Consider the following 17,043-nt stretch of genomic DNA (forward strand, 5'->3'; position numbering starts at 1 on the left):
GATGTGTCAGGACCAATCAGAAACGAGGGAACGTCTGCTGATCAGCGGTCTTAAAAAAACGTTGGATATTGGCTCTAATGTTTAAAGATATAAAAGTCATCTGACATCTGGGATTTTTCCAGCTTCATGTTATTATAATGGGATTAGACGGGATTGGTGGAGTTTTAAGGCCCTTTTTTTCCCTATTGTGTACAAACCTCAGTAGCTCAAGGAGAAATTTACATATAAACGTGAATGAGTTACATGGGTGAGAGATAAAATGCTTAAAAGGGAATAATAAATATGTAGCAAACCCTTCAGTGTGCCAAATGGTTTTGTTATACCTATAGGGGGAGGACTTCTGCGCTACTGGCTATTTAGCTAACCCATCATGCTCTGGGAAGCTTTTATCATCTATTACATTACATTTTAATTTCTTTACATTTCATTTTTCATTACATTTTAATTTCTTTAACAAATATTGTATGCATATAAATGTATAGTGTGTGTGTATATATATATAGTGGCCCAGATTCAAGAAGCACTTGCGCCCACGCAACCATAGGTTGCGTGGCGCAAGTGCTTACTTGCTCCGGTGTAACGAGTGCTCCTGATTCAGGAACCTCGTTACACCGAATGCAGCCTAGGATGTGACAGACATAAGCCTCCTTATGCCTTCATATCTCAGGCTGCATTCTTGCGTTGGCCGCTAGGGGGCGCGGCCATTGTGATCGGCGTATAGTATGCAAATTGCATACTACCACCGATTCACAAAAGTTGCGCGGGCCCTGCGCACGCAAGGTACGGAGTTTCCGTACGGCGACTTTAGCATAAGGCTGCTCCTGCTAATAGCAGGCGCAACCAATGCTAAAGTATAGCTGCGCTTCCCGCTCGCGACGTTCAAATTTTACGTCGTTTACGTAAGTGAACCGTGAATGGCGCTGGACGCCATTCACGTTCACTTAGAAGCAAATGACGTCCTTGCGACGTCATTTGCCGCAATGCACGTCGGGAAAGTTTCCCGACGGAGCATGCGCTGTTCGCTCGGCGCGCCTAATTTAAATGATTCCCGCCCCCGGCGGGATCATTTACATTAGGCGCCCTTACGCAGGGCTAATTAGCATAGCGCCCGCGCAATTTACGGAGCTACTGCTCCGTGGATCGCGGGCAAAGCGCAATATTTGCGTGGGCGCAGAGAAAATGTTTTGCTCTTTGCCCACGCAAATATTGCGCGAATCTACCTGAATCTGGGCCAATGTGTGTACAGTGTGTGCATATATATGTATAGTGTGTGTGTGTGTATATGAATGTATGCATAGGTGTGTGTATATATGTATATATATGTGTGTGTGTATATGTATATGTATAGTACAGTGTGTGTGTATATATGTATGTACAGTATGTGTATCAGGCTACTCCCTCCTTTAACTTATGAAGCATTTGGGTGTACTGCCCCCTCCTGGTCGGGGGAAAGGAGTTCATTGATAACTGTGATCTTTCTTTATCTCTTCTCTCTGTTTAGGGGAGCAGGAAGGTCGCTCAGACGCCAGTCACCCCGTCCATGCTGATAATTGTATTCTGGACACGGAGGAGAAAGCTTGCTGGAAGGAGCCCCCTGCGTACATCCACAGAGACTACAGGTGGGGGGATGGGACCACTTATCTATAATTCTCTGACATCACTTCCTGTAAATCACACTTTAAATTCCTGAAAGTTTGTGAACACCGGACCATCAGACCAGCCGGGCTGTACTGGGGCCGGGTCCCATCAGTTCAAAAGGGGGGCCCGGGCACCTGCTGATTCCAGCACATGCCCCGCTTCCATCTGTCCGGACCCCCTTTCCCCGCAGTGCTCCCGGCTTCCCTCCTCTCCTCTCCCAAATAGGAATAGTGTCCCATCATTGGTGTCAGTGGGGGGAATAGTGTCCCATCATTGGTGTCAGTGGGAGGGATAGTACCCCATCATTGGTGTCAGTGGAGGGAATAGTGTCCCATCATTGGTGTCAGTGGGAGGAATAGTGTCCCCATCATTGGTATCAGTGGGAGGAATAGTGTCCCGTCATTGGTGTCAGTGGGAGGAATAGTGTCCCATCATTGGTGTCAGTGGGAAGAATAGTGTCCCATCATTGGTGTCAGTGGGAGGAATAGTGTCCCATCATTGGTGTCAGTGGGAGGAATAGTGTCCCCATCATTGGTGTCAGTGGGAGGAATAGTGTCCCATCATTGGCGTCAGTGGGAGGAATAGTGTCCCATCATTGGTGTCAGTGGGAGGAATAGTGTCCCATCATTGGTGTCAGTGGGAGGAATAGTGTCCCATCATTGGTGTCAGTGGGAGGAATAGTGTCCCCATCATTGGTATCAGTGGGAGGAATAGTGTCCCCATCATTGGTATCAGTGGGAGGAATTGTGTCCCATCATTGGTGTCAGTGGGAGGAATAGTGTCCCATCATTGGTGTCAGTGGGGGGAATGGTGTCCCATCATTGGTGTCAGTGGGGGGAATAGTGTCCCATCATTGGTGTCAGTGGGAGGAATAGTGCCCCATCATTGGTGTCAGTGGGAGGAATAGTGTCCCATCATTGGTGTCAGTGGGAGGAATAGTGCCCCATCATTGGTGTCAGTGGGAGGAATAGTGTCCCATCATTGGTGTCAGTGGGAGGAATAGTGCCCCATCATTGGTGTCAGTGGGAGGAATAGTGTCCCATCATTGGTGTCAGTGGGAGGAATAGTGTCCCATCATTGGTGTCAGTGGGAGGAATAGTGTCCCATCATTGGTGTCAGTGGGAGGAATAGTGTCCCATCATTGGTGTCAGTGGGGGGAATAGTGTCCCATCATTGGTGTCAGTGGGAGGAATAGTGTCCCATCATTGGTGTCAGTGGGAGGAATAGTGTCCCATCATTGGTGTCAGTGGGAGGAATAGTGTCCCATCATTGGTGTCAGTGGGAGGAATAGTGTCCCATCATTGGTGTCAGTGGGAGGAATAGTGCCCCATCATTGGTGTCAGTGGGGGGAATAGTGTCCCATCATTGGTGTCAGTGGGAGGAATAGTGTCCCATCATTGGTGTCAGTGGGAGGAATAGTGTCCCATCATTGGTGTCAGTGGGAGGAATAGTGTCCCATCATTGGTGTCAGTGGGAGGAATAGTGTCCCATCATTGGTGTCAGTGGGAGGAATAGTGCCCCATCATTGGTGTCAGTGGGAGGAATAGTGTCCCATCATTGGTGTCAGTGGGAGGAATAGTGTCCCATCATTGGTGTCAGTGGGAGGAATAGTGTCCCATCATTGGTGTCAGTGGGAGGAATAGTGTCCCATCATTGGTGTCAGTGGGGGGAATAGTGTCCCATCATTGGTGTCAGTGGGAGGAATAGTGTCCCATCATTGGTGTCAGTGGGAGGAATAGTGTCCCATCATTGGTGTCAGTGGGGGGAATGGTGTCCCATCATTGGTGTCAGTGGGGGGAATGGTGTCCCATCATTGGTGTCAGTGGGAGGAATAGTGTCCCATCATTGGTGTCAGTGGGAGGAATAGTGTCCCATCATTGGTGTCAGTGGGAGGAATAGTGTCCCATCATTGGTGTCAGTGGGAGGAATAGTGTCCCATCATTGGTGTCAGTGGGAGGAATAGTGTCCCATCATTGGTGTCAGTGGGGGGAATAGTGTCCCATCATTGGTGTCAGTGGGAGGAATAGTGTCCCATCATTGGTGTCAGTGGGAGGAATAGTGTCCCATCATTGGTGTCAGTGGGAGGAATAGTGTCCCATCATTGGTGTCAGTGGGGGGAATGGTGTCCCATCATTGGTGTCAGTGGGGGGAATGGTGTCCCATCATTGGTGTCAGTGGAAGGAATAGTGTCTCATCATTGGTGTCAGTGGGGGGAATAGTGTCCCATCATTGGTGTCAGTGGGAGTAATAGTGTCCCATCATTGGTGTCAGTGGAAGGAATAGTGTCCCATCATTGGTGTCAGTGGGAGGAATAGTGTCCCATCATTGGTGTCAGTGGGAGGAATAGTGTCCCATCATTGGTGTCAGTGGGAGGAATAGTGTCCCATCATTGGTGTCAGTGGGATCAATAGTGTCCCATCATTGGTGTCAGTGGGAGGAATAGTGTCCCATCATTGGTGTCAGTGGGGGGAATAGTGTCCCATCATTGGTATCAGTGGGAGGAATAGTGTCCCATCATTGGTGTCAGTGGGAGGAATAGTGTCCCATCATTGGTGTCAGTGGGGGGAATGGTGTCCCATCATTGGTGTCAGTGGGGGGAATGGTGTCCCATCATTGGTGTCAGTGGGAGGAATAGTGTCCCATCATTGGTGTCAGTGGGAGGAATAGTGTCCCATCATTGGTGTCAGTGGGAGGAATAGTGTCCCATCATTGGTGTCAGTGGGAGGAATAGTGTCCCATCATTGGTGTCAGTGGGAGGAATAGTGTCCCCATCATTGGTATCAGTGGGAGGAATAGTGTCCCCATCATTGGTATCAGTGGGAGGAATTGTGTCCCATCATTGGTGTCAGTGGGAGGAATAGTGTCCCATCATTGGTGTCAGTGGGAGGAATAGTGTCCCATCATTGGTGTCAGTGGGAGGAATAGTGCCCCATCATTGGTGTCAGTGGGAGGAATAGTGTCCCATCATTGGTGTCAGTGGGAGGAATAGTGTCCCATCATTGGTGTCAGTGGGAGGAATAGTGTCCCATCATTGGTGTCAGTGGGAGGAATAGTGTCCCATCATTGGTGTCAGTGGGGGGAATAGTGTCCCATCATTGGTGTCAGTGGGAGGAATAGTGTCCCATCATTGGTGTCAGTGGGAGGAATAGTGTCCCATCATTGGTGTCAGTGGGGGGAATGGTGTCCCATCATTGGTGTCAGTGGGGGGAATGGTGTCCCATCATTGGTGTCAGTGGGAGGAATAGTGTCCCATCATTGGTGTCAGTGGGAGGAATAGTGTCCCATCATTGGTGTCAGTGGGAGGAATAGTGTCCCATCATTGGTGTCAGTGGGAGGAATAGTGTCCCATCATTGGTGTCAGTGGGAGGAATAGTGTCCCATCATTGGTGTCAGTGGGGGGAATAGTGTCCCATCATTGGTGTCAGTGGGAGGAATAGTGTCCCATCATTGGTGTCAGTGGGAGGAATAGTGTCCCATCATTGGTGTCAGTGGGAGGAATAGTGTCCCATCATTGGTGTCAGTGGGGGGAATGGTGTCCCATCATTGGTGTCAGTGGGGGGAATGGTGTCCCATCATTGGTGTCAGTGGAAGGAATAGTGTCTCATCATTGGTGTCAGTGGGGGGAATAGTGTCCCATCATTGGTGTCAGTGGGAGTAATAGTGTCCCATCATTGGTGTCAGTGGAAGGAATAGTGTCCCATCATTGGTGTCAGTGGGAGGAATAGTGTCCCATCATTGGTGTCAGTGGGAGGAATAGTGTCCCATCATTGGTGTCAGTGGGAGGAATAGTGTCCCATCATTGGTGTCAGTGGGATCAATAGTGTCCCATCATTGGTGTCAGTGGGAGGAATAGTGTCCCATCATTGATGTCAGTGGGGGGAATAGTGTCCCATCATTGGTGTCAGTGGGAGGAATAGTGTCCCATCATTGGTGTCAGTGGGAGGAATAGTGTCCCATCATTGGTGTCAGTGGGAGGAATAGTGTCCCATCATTGGTGTCAGTGGGAGGAATAGTGTCCCATCATTGGTGTCAGTGGGAGGAATAGTGTCCCATCATTGGTATCAGTGGGAGGAATAGTGTCCCATCATTGGTGTCAGTGGGGGGAATGGTGTCCCATCATTGGTGTCAGTGGGGGGAATAGTGTCCCATCATTGGTGTCAGTGGGAGGAATAGTGTCCCATCATTGGTGTCAGTGGAAGGAATAGTGTCTCATCATTGGTGTCAGTGGGGGGAATAGTGTCCCATCATTGGTGTCAGTGGGAGGAATGGTGTCTCATCATTGGTGTCAGTGGGGGGAATAGTGTCCCATCATTGGTGTCAGTGGGAGGAATAGTGTCCCATCATTGGTGTCAGTGGGAGGAATAGTGCCCCATCATTGGTGTCAGTGGGAGGAATAGTGACCCATCATTGGTGTCAGTGGGAGGAATAGTGTCCCATCATTGGTGTCAGTGGGAGGGATAGTGTCCCATCATTGGTGTCAGTGGGAGGAATAGTGTCCCATCATTGGTGTCAGTGAGAGGAATAGTGTCCCATCATTGGTGTCAGTGGGGGGAATAGTGTCCCATCATTGGTGTCAGTGGGGGAATAGTGTCCCATCATTGGTGTCAGTGGGGGGAATAGTGTCCCATCATTGGTGTCAGTGGAAGGAATAGTGTCCCATCATTGGTGTCAGTGGAAGGAATAGTGTCCCATCATTGGTGTCAGTGGGAGGAATAGTGTCTCATCATTGGTGTCAGTGGGAGGAATAGTGTCCCATCATTGGTGTCAGTGGGAGGAATAGTGTCCCATCATTGGTATCAGTGGGAGGAATAGTGTCCCATCATTGGTGTCAGTGGGGGGAATGGTGTCCCATCATTGGTGTCAGTGGGGGGAATAGTGTCCCATCATTGGTGTCAGTGGGAGGAATAGTGTCCCATCATTGGTGTCAGTGGAAGGAATAGTGTCTCATCATTGGTGTCAGTGGGGGGAATAGTGTCCCATCATTGGTGTCAGTGGGAGGAATGGTGTCTCATCATTGGTGTCAGTGGGGGGAATAGTGTCCCATCATTGGTGTCAGTGGGAGGAATAGTGTCCCATCATTGGTGTCAGTGGGAGGAATAGTGCCCCATCATTGGTGTCAGTGGGAGGAATAGTGACCCATCATTGGTGTCAGTGGGAGGAATAGTGTCCCATCATTGGTGTCAGTGGGAGGGATAGTGTCCCATCATTGGTGTCAGTGGGAGGAATAGTGTCCCATCATTGGTGTCAGTGAGAGGAATAGTGTCCCATCATTGGTGTCAGTGGGGGGAATAGTGTCCCATCATTGGTGTCAGTGGGGGAATAGTGTCCCATCATTGGTGTCAGTGGGGGGAATAGTGTCCCATCATTGGTGTCAGTGGAAGGAATAGTGTCCCATCATTGGTGTCAGTGGAAGGAATAGTGTCCCATCATTGGTGTCAGTGGGAGGAATAGTGTCTCATCATTGGTGTCAGTGGAAGGACCACATCTGGCCCCTGGCTGTAGTTTGGAGACAATTGCTGTAGAATAAAGTCTCCCCGTATCATTTAGAGGGTGTGTGTATAATTGTGGAGGTGGGTGTGATTGGCTGCCCTCAGTAGTATATTGGGGGGAGGGGTCCTGTAGTCACAGCTGGGGGGTCGGGGAAGATTTGGTGATGGATTCTGAATGTCTGATTCTCTCCGCAGTGCGATGATTTACCTGAATGACGACTTCCAGGGAGGAAATCTCTTCTTCACAGAGCTGGATGGGAAATCCGTCACCGTAAGTGAAATCCCGGCCTGTCCCCACATATTATATAAAGCAGAGACCCCGGAGAATGAAATGAGGGGTGTGGAAATGTTTTATGTCACACACTGGTTTTCAAATATTTCAGAAAAAATACAATTTTAATGCACAAAAACACAACAATAATATTCCCAATTTTTGGGTACAATATAAAAGATGATGTCACACCGAGTAATCAGATACCAAACATGTCTCTCTGTAATATTGCGCCCTCCCATGGATAGAAGTAAAGGGCCCCAGCCGGGAAGGGGGCCCTTCATGGTTTCTTGCACTGGGGCCCTGAAGGTTCTAGATACGCCTCTGCTGAAAGCAAATTGATTGGACCCCCCGGGGTCCAATCAATATTAAAGACGGTCCTGCCGACTGCTGGAGGGGGATTTGTTCTATGGATATAGACAATAATTTGTATCTCTGGTCACAAAAGGGTTAACAGCCCCCCCCCCCCACCTTCCCATCCTAATAGAATGTACCCCTAGTGGGGGCATCAGAGGAACCACACCGCCCCCCCTCACCGTCCCATCCTAAGAGAATGTACCCCTAGTGGGGGCATCAGAGGAGCCACACCCCCCTCACCTTCCCATCCTAAGAGAATGTACCCCTAGTGGGGGCATCAGAGGAACCACACCGCCCCCCCCTCACCTTCCCATCCTAAGAGAATGTACCCCTAGTGGGGGCATCAGAGGAGCCACACCCCCCTCACCTTCCCATCCTAAGAGAATGTACCCCTAGTGGGGGCATCAGAGGAACCACACCGCCCCCCCTCACCTTCCCATCCTAAGAGAATGTACCCCTAGTGGGGGCATCAGAGGAGCCACACCGCCCCCCCCTCACCTTCCCATCCTAAGAGAATGTACCCCTAGTGGGGGCATCAGAGGAGCCACACCGCCCCCCCTCACCTTCCCATCCTAATAGAATGTACCCCTAGTGGGGGCATCAGAGGAGCCACACCGCCCCCCCTCACCTTCCCATCCTAAGAGAATGTACCCCTAGTGGGGGCATCAGAGGAGCCACACCGCTCCCCCCCCTCACCTTCCCATCCTAATAGAATGTACCCCTAGTGGGGGCATCAGAGGAGCCACACCGCCCCCCCCCTCACCTTCCCATCCTAATAGAATGTACCCCTAGTGGGGGCATCAGAGGAGCCACACCGCCCCCCCCCCTCACCTTCCCATCCTAAGAGAATGTACCCCTAGTGGGGGCATCAGAGGAGCCACACCGCCCCCCCCTCACCTTCCCATCCTAAGAGAATGTACCCCTAGTGGGGGCATCAGAGGAGCCACACCGCCCCCCCTCACCTTCCCATCCTAATAGAATGTACCCCTAGTGGGGGCATCAGAGGAGCCACACCGCCCCCCCTCACCTTCCCATCCTAAGAGAATGTACCCCTAGTGGGGGCATCAGAGGAGCCACACCGCTCCCCCCCCTCACCTTCCCATCCTAATAGAATGTACCCCTAGTGGGGGCATCAGAGGAGCCACACCGCCCCCCCCTCACCTTCCCATCCTAATAGAATGTACCCCTAGTGGGGGCATCAGAGGAGCCACACCCCCCTCACCTTCCCATCCTAAGAGAATGTACCCCTAGTGGGGGCATCAGAGGAACCACACCGCCCCCCCTCACCGTCCCATCCTAAGAGAATGTACCCCTAGTGGGGGCATCAGAGGAGCCACACCCCCCTCACCTTCCCATCCTAAGAGAATGTACCCCTAGTGGGGGCATCAGAGGAACCACACCGCCCCCCCTCACCTTCCCATCCTAAGAGAATGTACCCCTAGTGGGGGCATCAGAGGAGCCACACCGCCCCCCCCTCACCTTCCCATCCTAAGAGAATGTACCCCTAGTGGGGGCATCAGAGGAGCCACACCGCCCCCCCTCACCTTCCCATCCTAATAGAATGTACCCCTAGTGGGGGCATCAGAGGAGCCACACCGCCCCCCCTCACCTTCCCATCCTAAGAGAATGTACCCCTAGTGGGGGCATCAGAGGAGCCACACCACCCCCCCCCCCTCACCTTTCCATCCTAAGAGAATGTACCCCTAGTGGGGGCATCAGAGGAGCCACACCGCCCCCCCCCCTCACCTTCCCATCCTAATAGAATGTACCCCTAGAGGGGGCATCAGAGGAGCCACACCGCCCCCCCCCTCACCTTCCCATCCTAAGAGAATGTACCCCTAGTGGGGGCATCAGAGGAACCACACCGCCCCCCCTCACCTTCCCATCCTAAGAGAATGTACCCCTAGTGGGGGCATCAGAGGAGCCACACCACCCCCCCCCCTCACCTTTCCATCCTAAGAGAATGTACCCCTAGTGGGGGCATCAGAGGAGCCACACCGCCCCCCCCCTCACCTTCCCATCCTAATAGAATGTACCCCTAGAGGGGGCATCAGAGGAGCCACACCGCCCCCCCCTCACCTTCCCATCCTAAGAGAATGTACCCCTAGAGGGGGCATCAGAGGAGCCACACCGCCCCCCCTCACCTTCCCATCCTAATAGAATGTACCCCTAGTGGGGGCATCAGAGGAGCCACATCGCTCCCCCCCTCACCTTCCCATCCTAAGAGAATGTACCCCTAGTGGGGGCATCAGAGGAGCCACACCGCTCCCCCCCTCACCTTCCCATCCTAAGAGAATGTACCCCTAGTGGGGGCATCAGAGGAGCCACACCGCCCCCCCCCTCACCTTCCCATCCTAAGAGAATGTACCCCTAGTGGGGGCATCAGAGGAGCCACACCGCCCCCCCCCCCCCTCACCTTCCCATCCTAAGAGAATGTACCCCTAGTGGGGGCATCAGAGAAGCCACACCGCCCCCCCTCACCTTCCCATCCTAAGAGAATGTACCCCTAGTGGGGGCATCAGAGGAGCCACACCGCCCCCCCCCTCACCTTCCCATCCTAAGAGAATGTACCCCTAGTGGGGGCATCAGAGGAGCCACACCGCCCCCCCCTCACCTTCCCATCCTAAGAGAATGTACCCCTAGAGGGGGCATCAGAGGAGCCACACCGCCCCCCCTCACCTTCCCATCCTAAGAGAATGTACCCCTAGTGGGGGCATCAGAGGAGCCACACCACCCCCCCTCACCTTCCCATCCTAAGAGAATGTACCCCTAGTGGGGGCATCAGAGGAGCCACACCACCCCCCCCCCTCACCTTCCCATCCTAAGAGAATGTACCCCTAGTGGGGGCATCAGAGGAGCCACACCGCTCCCCCCCCTCACCTTCCCATCCTAAGAGAATGTACCCCTAGTGGGGGCATCAGAGGAGCCACACCGCCCCCCCTCACCTTCCCATCCTAAGAGAATGTACCCCTAGTGGGGGCATCAGAGGAGCCACACCGCTCCCCCCTCACCTTCCCATCCTAAGAGAATGTACCCCTAGTGGGGGCATCAGAGGAGCCACACCGCTCCCCCCCCTCACCTTCCCATCCTAATAGAATGTACCCCTAGTGGGGGCATCAGAGGAGCCACACCGCCCCCCCCCTCACCTTCCCATCCTAATAGAATGTACCCCTAGTGGGGGCATCAGAGGAGCCACACCCCCCTCACCTTCCCATCCTAAGAGAATGTACCCCTAGTGGGGGCATCAGAGGAACCACACCGCCCCCCCTCACCGTCCCATCCTAAGAGAATGTACCCCTAGTGGGGGCATCAGAGGAGCCACACCCCCCTCACCTTCCCATCCTAAGAGAATGTACCCCTAGTGGGGGCATCAGAGGAACCACACCGCCCCCCCTCACCTTCCCATCCTAAGAGAATGTACCCCTAGTGGGGGCATCAGAGGAGCCACACCGCCCCCCCCTCACCTTCCCATCCTAAGAGAATGTACCCCTAGTGGGGGCATCAGAGGAGCCACACCGCCCCCCCTCACCTTCCCATCCTAATAGAATGTACCCCTAGTGGGGGCATCAGAGGAGCCACACCGCCCCCCCTCACCTTCCCATCCTAAGAGAATGTACCCCTAGTGGGGGCATCAGAGGAGCCACACCACCCCCCCCCTCACCTTTCCATCCTAAGAGAATGTACCCCTAGTGGGGGCATCAGAGGAGCCACACCGCCCCCCCCCCCTCACCTTCCCATCCTAATAGAATGTACCCCTAGAGGGGGCATCAGAGGAGCCACACCGCCCCCCCCCCTCACCTTCCCATCCTAAGAGAATGTACCCCTAGTGGGGGCATCAGAGGAACCACACCGCCCCCCCTCACCTTCCCATCCTAAGAGAATGTACCCCTAGTGGGGGCATCAGAGGAGCCACACCACCCCCCCCCCTCACCTTTCCATCCTAAGAGAATGTACCCCTAGTGGGGGCATCAGAGGAGCCACACCGCCCCCCCCTCACCTTCCCATCCTAATAGAATGTACCCCTAGAGGGGGCATCAGAGGAGCCACACCGCCCCCCCCTCACCTTCCCATCCTAAGAGAATGTACCCCTAGAGGGTGCATCAGAGGAGCCACACCGCCCCCCCTCACCTTCCCATCCTAATAGAATGTACCCCTAGTGGGGGCATCAGAGGAGCCACATCGCTCCCCCCCCTCACCTTCCCATCCTAAGAGAATGTACCCCTAGTGGGGGCATCAGAGGAGCCACACCGCTCCCCCCCTCACCTTCCCATCCTAAGAGAATGTACCCCTAGTGGGGGCATCAGAGGAGCCACACCGCCCCCCCCCTCACCTTCCCATCCTAAGAGAATGTACCCCTAGTGGGGGCATCAGAGGAGCCACACCGCCCCCCCCCCCCCCTCACCTTCCCATCCTAAGAGAATGTACCCCTAGTGGGGGCATCAGAGAAGCCACACCGCCCCCCCTCACCTTCCCATCCTAAGAGAATGTACCCCTAGTGGGGGCATCAGAGGAGCCACACCGCCCCCCCCCTCACCTTCCCATCCTAAGAGAATGTACCCCTAGTGGGGGCATCAGAGGAGCCACACCGCCCCCCCCTCACCTTCCCATCCTAAGAGAATGTACCCCTAGTGGGGGCATCAGAGGAGCCACACCGCCCCCCCTCACCTTCCCATCCTAAGAGAATGTACCCCTAGTGGGGGCATCAGAGGAGCCACACCACCCCCCCTCACCTTCCCATCCTAAGAGAATGTACCCCTAGTGGGGGCATCAGAGGAGCCACACCACCCCCCCCCCCTCACCTTCCCATCCTAAGAGAATGTACCCCTAGTGGGGGCATCAGAGGAGCCACACCGCTCCCCCCCCTCACCTTCCCATCCTAAGAGAATGTACCCCTAGTGGGGGCATCAGAGGAGCCACACCGCCCCCCCTCACCTTCCCATCCTAAGAGAATGTACCCCTAGTGGGGGCATCAGAGGAGCCACACCGCTCCCCCCTCACCTTCCCATCCTAAGAGAATGTACCCCTAGTGGGGGCATCAGAGGAGCCACACCGCCCCCCCTCACCTTCCCATCCTAAGAGAATGTACCCCTAGTGGGGGCATCAGAGGAGCCACACCGCCCCCCCTCACCTTCCCATCCTAAGAGAATGTACCCCTAGTGGGGGCATCAGAGGAGCCACACCGCTCCCCCCTCACCTTCCCATCCTAAGAGAATGTACCCCTAGTGGGGGCATCAGAGGAGCCACACCGCTCCCCCCCCCCCTCACCTTCCCATCCTAAGAGAATGTACCCCTAGAGGGGGCATCAGAGGAGCCACACCGCTCCCCCCCCTCACCTTCCCATCCTAATAGAATGTACCCCTAGTGGGGGCATCAGAGGAGCCACACCGCCCCCCCCCCTCACCTTCCCATCCTAAGAGAATGTACCCCTAGAGGGGGCATCAGAGGAGCCACACCGCCCCCCCCCTCACCTTCCCATCCTAAGAGAATGTACCCCTAGTGGGGGCATCAGAGGAGCCACACCCCCCCCCCCCCCCCCAGAGATTGTATCTGTCATGTCTGCTCGTCAGTCGTACATTTCCTGTATATATGATTCTCCTTTATTTGGGAATAAATCATAATTTTCATCACCTGAAGTGTGATTTATATTTCCCGGCGATGTAAAGATCGATCGATCGGAGGAGGAGGAGGAATAAAAGTTGTACAGGAATTGTATTTCGCTGTCTGTGAGGATGTAGTACCTCCTCCTTGTCTGCAGGGGGCGCTGTCTGCTCGATGTTTGCATTGGAATTCATTTTTCCTTTTCAGAATTTCCATGAAATACAATGTAGCAAAAAAATATCATTTCCACTTTCTGAATATTTAACCCCTCCCCCTCCTCCGCCCACCCCCTCCCCCTCCTCCGACAATTCTCGCCTAAGATGTACTTGGAACCCCCAAACATTAGATTTTTTTTTATTTTAGCAGAGACCCCTAGAGAATAAAATGTGGGTGTCGCAATTTTATACGCCGCGCCGTATTTCTGCATTTTTCAAACACAATGTTTTTGGGGAATTTTTTTTTTCTTTCATGAATTAAAAGAATAAACAGTAAAGTCGGCGGGTTTTGTTGTGTAGAATGTGGGAGATGATGTCACGGCGAGTAAATGACGGAAAAGTCCGGTGCTTACAATCCTCCACAGGCGACGCTTTATAAGGTTTCCAGCTTAGAGATACAAAGGAGGAGGTCTGGCGGTAGAATTATCGCTCTCACTCTGACGTGTGTGCTGCGATCGACGTGGGCGGGAGTAACGTATCCGTTCACACTTCTAGCGCGGGGGGATGGGGGGACATTTTTTATTATTTAATTATTTATAAAAAAAATGTTACACTTTTTTTTGTACTAACTTTATTGCTGTCAGAAGGTCTCCTCCCCTTCAGTCTCCCACAGGTGTATCGGCTCCTCCCCTTCAGTCTCCCACAGGTGTATCGGCTCCTCCCCTTCAGTCTCCCACAGGTGTACCGGCTCCTCCCCTTCAGTCTTGCACAGGTGTACCGGCTCCTCCCCCTCAGTCTTGCACAGGTGTACTGGCTCCTCCCCCTTCGGACTTGCACAGGTGTACTGGCTCCTCCCCTTCAGTCTTGCACAGGTGTACCGGCTCCTCCCCCTTCAGACTTGCACAGGTGTACTGGCTCCTCCCCTTCAGTCTTTCACAGGTGTACCGGCTCCTCCCCTTCAGTCTTGCGCAAGTGTATCGGTTCCTCCCCTTCAGTCTTGCACAGGTGTACCGGCTCCTCCCCTTCAGACTTGCACAGGTGTACCGGCACCTCCCCCTTCAGTCTTGCACAGGCGTACCGGCTCCTCCCCTTCAGTCTTGCACAGGCGTACCGGCTCCTCCCCTTCAGTCTTGCACAGGTGTACCGGCTCCTCCCCCTTCAGTCTTGCACAGGTGTACTGGCTCCTCCCCCTTCGGACTTGCACAGGTGTACTGGCTCCTCCCCTTCAGTCTTGCACAGGTGTACCGGCTCCTCCCCCTTCAGACTTGCACAGGTGTACTGGCTCCTCCCCTTCAGTCTTTCACAGGTGTACCGGCTCCTCCCCTCAGTCTTGCGCAAGTGTATCGGTTCCTCCCCTTCAGTCTTGCACAGGTGTACCGGCTCCTCCCCTTCAGACTTGCACAGGTGTACCGGCTCCTCCCCCTTCAGTCTTGCACAGGCGTACCGGCTCCTCCCCTTCAGTCTTGCACAGGCGTACCGGCTCCTCCCCTTCAGTCTTGCACAGGTGTACCGGCTCCTCCCCTTCAGTCTTGCACAGGTGTACCGGCTCCTCCCCCTTCAGACTTGCACAGGTGTACTGGCTCCTCCCCTTCAGTCTTGCACAGGTGTACCGGCTCCTCCCCCTTCAGTCTTGCACAGGTGTACCGGCTCCTCCCCCTTCAGTCTTGCACAGGTGTACCGGCTCCTCCCCCTTCAGTCTTGCACAGTTGTACCGGCTCCTCCCCCTTCAGTCTTGCACAGTTGTACCGGCTCCTCCCCTTCAGTCTTGCACAGGTGTACCGGCTCCTCCCCCTTCAGACTTGCACAGGTGTACCGGCTCCTCCCCTTCAGTCTTGCACAGGTGTACCGGCTCCTCCCCTTCAGTCTTGCACAGGTGTACCGGCTCCTCCCCCTTCAGACTTGCACAGGTGTACCGGCTCCTCCCCTTCAGTCTTGCACAGGTGTACCGGCTCCTCCCCTTCAGTCTTGCACAGGTGTACCGGCTCCTCCCCCTTCAGACTTGCACAGGTGTACTGGCTCCTCCCCTTCAGTCTTGCACAGGTGTACCGGCTCCTCCCCCTTCAGTCTTGCACAGGTGTACCGGCTCCTCCCCCTTCAGTCTTGCACAGGTGTACCGGCTCCTCCCCTTCCTCTGATTTCCCTGCACACTGTGAGCTCCTCACCATGTACATTAGAAGCTGCAGATTATAGAGCCCCGCCCCATTTCCTGGGTGGAGGACGTCCAGCATCATCTAGCCCTTCCCTCCCCAGACCCCGCCCCTTTCTGCCTTTCAATCACCGAGGCTCACTATGATTGGTTGGTGATCTGTCCGCACCTTCACACCGACTCCCACCCATTATTTATTTATTTGACATTTGCATAGCTCCTCCCACTGCTTTCATCAGCAGCTCTTCATAGGAGTACTGAGGCTGGGAGGGCTGGGATGTTTTCAGGAATCTGTACCGCCCCCTGCTGACCCCTCCCACCAGCCATGATCTGCCTCCATGGCATAGAGAAGCGCAGAGACCCGGTGATGACATCACAGGGACTGAAAAATGATTGGAAACGGAAACTTCAAATATTTAAAAGTTTTATGATGGGGGGGGAGGGGGGACACTTCATGTAGATGGGATCGTCTTGCGGTGGTTACACCCGTTCCCCATAATCCGGGATTTTTCATATAAAATCAATTCGCTGCTGGATCGCTTTTCCAGGCGGGGGGAGGGGAGGACACGACACGCCCCCACAGGTGCTTCCCTGGGGTCTCCTGTGCGGTCGGGGAACCTGAAATCCAATCCGGCGATTCCGCAGGTTTATCATAGAGCTGAGCGGGGACCTGAGGGTCTCTATGGTCCAGGAGGTCCGCAGTGACGTCATGATGTCACTTCCAGTTAGGCAGTAAACTCCGCCCCCTTTTTATTGTAAAGTAGAGATCAATGTTTTTCTTTATTATAAAGGAGAGATCGGGGGACCCCACATGTCTCCATAAAGAGGATCGGGGGGGGGGGGGCTGCTGACAGGCTGACCCCTCCCCCTTTGCAGCAATGCTGACAGGCTGACCCCTCCCCCACCCTTTCACCCTCTGCAGCAATGCTGGCAGCACTCACACGTCTATTTCCCAAAGACAACCTCTGGATATGACGCTGATCACGCAACCTCAACTTCTCTGGTGGGCCATGGCGAGGCGGGGGAGGGGAACCCGTCCTGTTATACCGCTGGATGGTCCCGCCCCCGCGCTGCAGATCAGTTTCAGGGTCTTGGCGATCTTCTTATATCCTCGGCCATCTTTATGTAGAGACACAATTCTTTATATCAGATCCTCAGAGAGATCTTTGCCATGAGGGGCCATGTTGTCCTTCCAGTGACCAGAGAGAGTGAGAGCGATAACACCAAATTTATCACACCTGAGACCTTGTAACACTAACCAGTCACATGACACCGGGGGAGGGAAAATGGCTAATTAGGCCCAATTTGGAAATGTTTTACTTAGGGGTGTCCTGACTTTTGTTGCCAGTGGTTTAGACATTAATGGCTGTGTGTTGATTTATTTGTTAT

The 17,043-nt window shown here is 53.9% G+C and overlaps 1 protein-coding gene across 1 annotated transcript in view; it reads left to right on the forward strand.

Annotated features, from left to right (window-relative positions):
• Nucleotides 1-17,043, forward strand: part of P3H3 (prolyl 3-hydroxylase 3) — a 62,837-nt gene that overhangs the window by 37,163 nt on the left and 8,631 nt on the right. Inside the window, exons 12-13 of the mRNA XM_040361163.1 lie at nucleotides 1,502-1,619; nucleotides 7,323-7,398. Of these exons, the coding sequence (XP_040217097.1) occupies nucleotides 1,502-1,619; nucleotides 7,323-7,398 (194 nt within the window). The remainder of the gene's footprint in view (nucleotides 1-1,501; nucleotides 1,620-7,322; nucleotides 7,399-17,043) is intronic.

This window comes from Rana temporaria, chromosome 8 (genome assembly GCF_905171775.1).
Source record: "Rana temporaria chromosome 8, aRanTem1.1, whole genome shotgun sequence".
In the NCBI taxonomy this organism is placed as follows: domain Eukaryota; kingdom Metazoa; phylum Chordata; class Amphibia; order Anura; family Ranidae; genus Rana; species Rana temporaria.